The 6,000-nt window shown below is 37.4% G+C and overlaps 1 protein-coding gene across 2 annotated transcripts in view; it reads left to right on the forward strand.

Annotated features, from left to right (window-relative positions):
• Positions 1-3,494, forward strand: part of SOX30 (SRY-box transcription factor 30) — a 28,842-nt gene extending 25,348 nt beyond the window's left edge. Inside the window, exon 5 of one of the 2 annotated variants that reach the window (XM_032259547.1) lies at positions 2,635-3,494. In XM_032259547.1, coding sequence (XP_032115438.1) covers positions 2,635-3,016 — 382 coding nt within the window. In that variant the 3' untranslated portion in view covers positions 3,017-3,494. The remainder of the gene's footprint in view (positions 1-2,634) is intronic. The other variant, XM_032259548.1, reaches the window with a different exon arrangement.
• Positions 3,495-6,000: the final 2,506 nt, after the last annotated feature.

Raw genomic sequence — 6,000 nt, forward strand, 5'->3', positions numbered from 1 at the left:
ATTGATCCTTTTACCATTATGTAACACCCTTCTTTGTCTCTTGTGATCTTTGTTGGTTTAAAGTCTGTTTTATCAGAGACTAGGATTTGATCTTCTGCTTTTTTTTCTCTCCATTTGCTTGGTAAATCTTCCTCCATCCCTTTATTTTGAGCCTGTGTGTGTCCTTGCACATGCGATGGGTTTCCTGAATACAGCACACTGATGGATTTTGACTTTTTATCTGATTTGCCAGTCTGTGTCTTTTGATTGGGGCATTTAGCCCATTTACATTTAAGGTTAACAGTGTTATGTGTGAATTTGATCCTGCCATTTTGATGCTAGCTGGTTGTTTTGCCCATTAATTGACACAGTTTCTTCATTGTGTTGATGGTCTTTACCATTTGGTTCTTTTTTGGAGTGGCTGGTACTGGTTGTTCCTTTCTATGTTTAGTGCTTCTTTCAGGATCTCTTGTAAGGCAGGCCTGGTAGTGATGAAATCTCTTCAGCAATTGCTTGTTCATAAAGGATTTTATTTCTTCTTTGCTTATGAAGCTTAGTTTGGCTGGATATGAAATTCTAGGTTGAGGCCGGGCACGGTGGCTCAAGCCTGTAATCCCAGCACTTTGGGAGGCCGAGGCGGGTGGATCACGAGGTCAAGAGATCGAGACCATCCTGGTCAACATGGTGAAACCCCGTCTCTACTAAAAATACAAAAAAATTAGCTGGGCATGGTGGTGCGTGCCTATAATCCCAGCTACTCAGGAGGCTGAGGCAGGAGAATTGCCTGAACCCAGGAGGCGGAGGTTGCGGTGAGCCGAGATCGCGCCATTGCACTCCAGCCTGGGTAACATGAGTGAAACTCTGTCTCAAAAAAAAAAAAAAAAAAAAAAAAATGAAATTCTAGGTTGAAAGTTCTTTTCTTTAAGGATGTTGAATATTGGTCCACAGTCTCTTCTGGCTTGTCAGGTTTCTGCTGAGAGATCCACTGTGAGTCTGATGGGCTTCCCCTTGTGGGTAACCTGACCTTTCTGTCTGGCTGCCCTTAGCATTTTTTCCTTCATTTCAACCCTGATGAATCTGACGATTATGTGCCTTGGGGTTGCCCTTCTTAAGGAATATCTTTGTGGTGTTCTCTGTATTTCCTGAACTTGAATGTTGACCTGCCTTGCTAGGTTGAGGAAGTTCTCTTGGATAATATCCTGAAGAGTGTTTTCCAGCTTGGATTCATTCTCTCTGTCACATTCAGGTACACCTATCAAACGTAGATTTGGTCTTTTCACATAATCCCATATTTCTTGCAGGCTTTGTTCATTTCTTTTCACTCTTTTTTTCTCTAATCTTGCCTTCTCGTTTTATTTCATTGAGTTGATCTTCAATCTCTGATATCATTTCTTCTGCTTGGTCAATTCGGCTATTGAAACTTGTGTATGCTTTGTGAAGTTCTCGTGTTGTTTCTCAGCTCCATCAAGTCATTTATATTTTTCTCTAAGCTGTTTATTCTCGTTAGCATTTTGACTAACCTTTTTTCAAGTTTCTTAGTTTCTTTGCATTGGGTTAGAACATGTTCTTTTAGCTCAGAGAAGTTCGTTATTACCCACCTTCTGAAGCCTGTTTCTGTCAATTCATCAGACGCATTCTCCATCCAGCCTTGTTCCCTTGCTGGTGAGGAGTTGTGATCCCTTAGAGGAGGAGAAGCATTCTGGTTTTTGGTGTTTTCATCCTTTTTGCGCTGGTTTCTTCCCATCTTTGTGGATTTATCTACCTGTCATCTTTGTAGTAGGTGACTTTCAGGTGGGGTCTCTGAGTGGACATCCTTTTTGTTGATGTTGGAAGTTATTTCTTTCTGTTTTTTAGTTTTCCTTTTAACAGTCAGTCCACTCTGCTGTAGGACTGCTGGAGGTCCACTCCAGACCCTGCTTGCCTTGGGATCACCTGTGGCAGTTGGAGAACAGTAAGGGTTGCTGCCAATTGTTTCTAGGTTTTTAAGGAAATATCTATCAAATTTCTATCTGGCCACAAAGCCAATTGAACAGAGATTTCAATGACCATTCATAACAAAGAATACACCCTTTACAAAAATACTCTAGAAAACCGAATAAGCAACTACAACCCAAAACAAGCAACAACAACAAACCTTGGAAAAGGGAAAGAATTTGATTTCTAGTGACATCACATTATAATATTCAAAACATCCAGTTTTCAACAAAAAAGTTACAAGATATGCAGAGAAACAAGAAAATAGAGCATTCACAGATATCAGTAAAAACAACTGTTGCATTGTTTACATAGCTCAATACACATCAGCATTCCAAAGCTCAACACACATCTGCATTCCAAAACCTTACATGGTTTTAGGCATCTTGAGGGAAAGGACAGAATAAGCAATTTCGTTATCAAGATTGTCAAAAGGTAAGAAGCTGGAGGCTAAGGATAGATAATAGTGCTGGTGAGTATTCCAGTTACAAGCTCCCTTTCCTATTTCTTCTGGGTGGGGACTGGGCAGTGGGAAAAGAGCAAAGGAACACATGAAGTGATTACAGAAAGGAACTTTCCAAGCCCCAAAGAGGATGCATTAACTTGCTCCCTTAGTTTATATGCAAGGCAATACATGGGCAAGGTATGATCTAATTCCTTGTTTGTGTCTTTATGCTGCAGCACGTGCCCTTATAGTCGGCCTCCCTTTGGCTATGGAAATTTTCCAAGTTCTATGCCAGAATGCCTTGGTTATTATGAAGACACGTACCAAAAACATGAGGCTATATTTTCAGCTTTAAATAGAGAGTATCCTTTTAGAGACTACCAAGATGAACGCACACACAGCGAAAATTCTCGGAGTTGTGAGAACATAGATGGAACCTCTTACTATAACAGTCATAGCCACAGTGGGGAAGAATACTTAAACCCTGTGCCTCAGCTGGACATTGGAACCTTGGAGAATGTCTTCACAGCCCCAACATCAACTCCTTCTAGCATCCAGCAAGTCAATGTCACTGACAGTGATGAGGAGGAAGAAGAAAAAGTACTCAGGAATTTATAATTTTAAAACAAATATACACAGAAAATAAACATTTCTTAAAATATATTCTGGGTCAGTTGGTATGAGAGAGAAAAGCCTAGAATGCTTTGCTGAAAGTTTTCAGTCATGATTTGAGGAGTTAAAACCAAATGCAATTTATGTCTTCATAAAATTTTGATTAGTGAAACTAGAGTCTGGATGTTTCATTGTAGGAATATTTAAGATATTAAGTAATTTATTTTTAATGGCTGAAATTTGCATCAATATATATTATCATTACTTTATCCTGGAACATGCAAAATTCTAAAGCCTCACAATTGTATGTGAGGGAAAAGGGGGTATATATCTAGCATAGTGTGATTTTTATTTTATCTCAAGATACATTTATTTGTCTTAAATGATTTTTTTGTTTGGTGTTTATGTAATACTTATGGTTGTTGCCAATTTTTGATGTGACATTTTGAAAATATTTTGACAGGCCGGGCATGGTGGCTCACGCCTGTAATCCAAGCACTTTGGAGGCCAAGGCGGGTGGATCACCTGAGGTCGGGAGTTCAAGACCAGCCTGACCAACATGGTGAAACCCTGTCTTTATAAAAAAAAAAAAAAAAAAAGAAAAAAAGAAAATATTTTGACAACTCTTAGTAGTGAACTGGGACTCAGTTGCTAAATTTAATTTACACTAATAACCAATTACAAGTTCCAAATGTGTTTAATGGCACCTGGATAATTCCTTCAGCTAAATTTAGTCATTTCTGTTTCTAAATATTTTATCATCGTTTTTTAATATCCTTTTCCATTTGGCATATATTGTTCTATTTTTGTTGTAATTAAATAAACATAGATAAAATTGTTCTTGTTAGATGTTTTCTGTTTGGGGGATAGAAATAAGCAAACAGAGTATTGTTTATAGAAGATTGTTTTCTACACCACATACAGATACCCATTTTTACCAATAGCCTCCAGAATTGCATAGATTCTGTTAGCTCACATGAGACTTAAACTGTGTATCAACAAAGATGCACACACATTCTGATGCCATTTCCAAACTCTTTACACATATGTACACATGACTTAAGCATGTCCCAGAACAGAAGAACTCTTCCAGATTTGGCTCAAGCAGCTGTCTTGAAAACCATGAAGTTTATTTAAGAGCATGTGGAATTTATTTAATTCAAAATGAACAAAAAAAACCCCTACTTGTGACATAACCTCTTAGTAAGTACCCACTTATGGATTCAGAAGACCTTTTTAGAACAGTGTTAGGACTACCAAAGTTGGGATCATGGTAAAATATCTGTAAGGTACAAAGTGAATTGATGATGGGAAATAGTCACCAACCAATACACTTTTCCCTCGATCTGTATAATTTACGCAAATTGAGATCTTGTTACTTAAAACCGTGTGGAAATTGTGTATGAAAATCTGTTGTAAGCTTCCACCTTCTTCCTTTACTAAACCTGTATTTGTTTCTTAAAGTTTGCTAATGTCATACATTTTATCGGCCTTATACTTAATGTACATAACATTTCCTTTCCCAATAAAAATTTTGTTTTCATGTTTTTATATTCTTTATTACTGTGCACGATGCTGTTTTGATGTCGTTAAAGAGCAAAACTTGAATTTCTTGGTGATAGAAAGCAAACATTATGTCACCTTACATCTGAACTAAAGTAACATTTGGTTGTCTACACATTTGATGTCTATACCGTTAAGGAAAAATGTATGCAACAATTTGACCCGTTTTACCTCATCTCATTTAATAGCACCTTTGTGACTAACTCAGTTTTTACCAAAGACCTTGTTCTTATAGACAAATTGGTTGATGAAATCACTGTGTAAAGTAGAGAATGAGATAGAGCATAGGTCAGTATATCCTAACGGCCTGTCTGCAGGGTAGCCCTGCCCCTCTCCGATTCTTTCCTTAAGCTTTTATTTTAGTGACTAATGCTGGGCAATTCTTTTACTTTTACTCTTCCTCCTATTCCTCAGTGCTGGGATCAGAAGCCAGGAGTTTAGATGGTTTATAGGTCCAAGGAACAATTTGGGCTGGGAAAGATGAATATTTCATTTAGAAAGTACCCAGTTGCAGATGAATGTGCCCAACTACAAATCCCCATATCTGATCATTTATAGCTCTTCAAACCACTGACTGGAGATCTACAGACCAAACAAAGCCCTGCCCCACTGGCAGTAATTCATTGCCTTTCTAAGTCATCAAAGTGAAATTCTCCTAATTCAAAGCCACAAGTACTTTCTAATAGGTCTCATTGCCTTGTTTGTTCGATAATGATATTTGTTATAAGAATAGTCTCAAAGTGTGTTGAAATCTCAATATGTTTAGAATGTCACTCAAACTGTTCCATTTGTTGGACAAAGCTGCTCTCACTATTTGCAAATAAAAATTAGTTTCCCTGCAAATTGACTGAAAATAGAGTTTGAACTTTCAAGGAGCCGAGTTACCAAGTTTAGGAAGAGAAGAGCAGTATTTCTCTATATTTGTCCATGAGAATCCAAGCCCTTTAGATATTCTGACAAAATTTGGTCAAATAAGTTTGAATAAAACATGTCACACCCCATCTTGAAGAGTGTCAGTGTCCGTTGTCATTGGTCTGTCTCAAAAGTCTTGCAATAAAGAAACTTGTTAAACTCTATTTCGGAGTTTTCCCAATCTTATTTATCGTGAACTCTCCCCAACTTTTTGCGTTAACATATCGCTTACTAACATCTCACAGAGCACACTTCAGAAAATGATAATAGCTGGTGACTTTGGTTTAAAAACTGTTGACTTCGCTTATGATTTTCTGCATTGGGCAGTTCAAATTCCTTACTGAAAGCACTGGTTGCATAAACTTTTCTTCATTGTATCTTAATTATCTTAAAAGATTGAAAAACTGAAACTTATTGTTGTTTATTTACTGGATATTAAACTGGCGTTTTTTGTTTTTTTTAAAATTTTACTTGTGTTCAGGTTTGTTACATAGGTATACATGTGCCATGGTGGT

The sequence above is a fragment of the Sapajus apella genome, unplaced genomic scaffold, assembly GCF_009761245.1.
Source record: "Sapajus apella isolate SASKATOON/1434 unplaced genomic scaffold, GSC_monkey_1.0 scaffold110, whole genome shotgun sequence".
Lineage (NCBI taxonomy): Eukaryota > Metazoa > Chordata > Mammalia > Primates > Cebidae > Sapajus > Sapajus apella.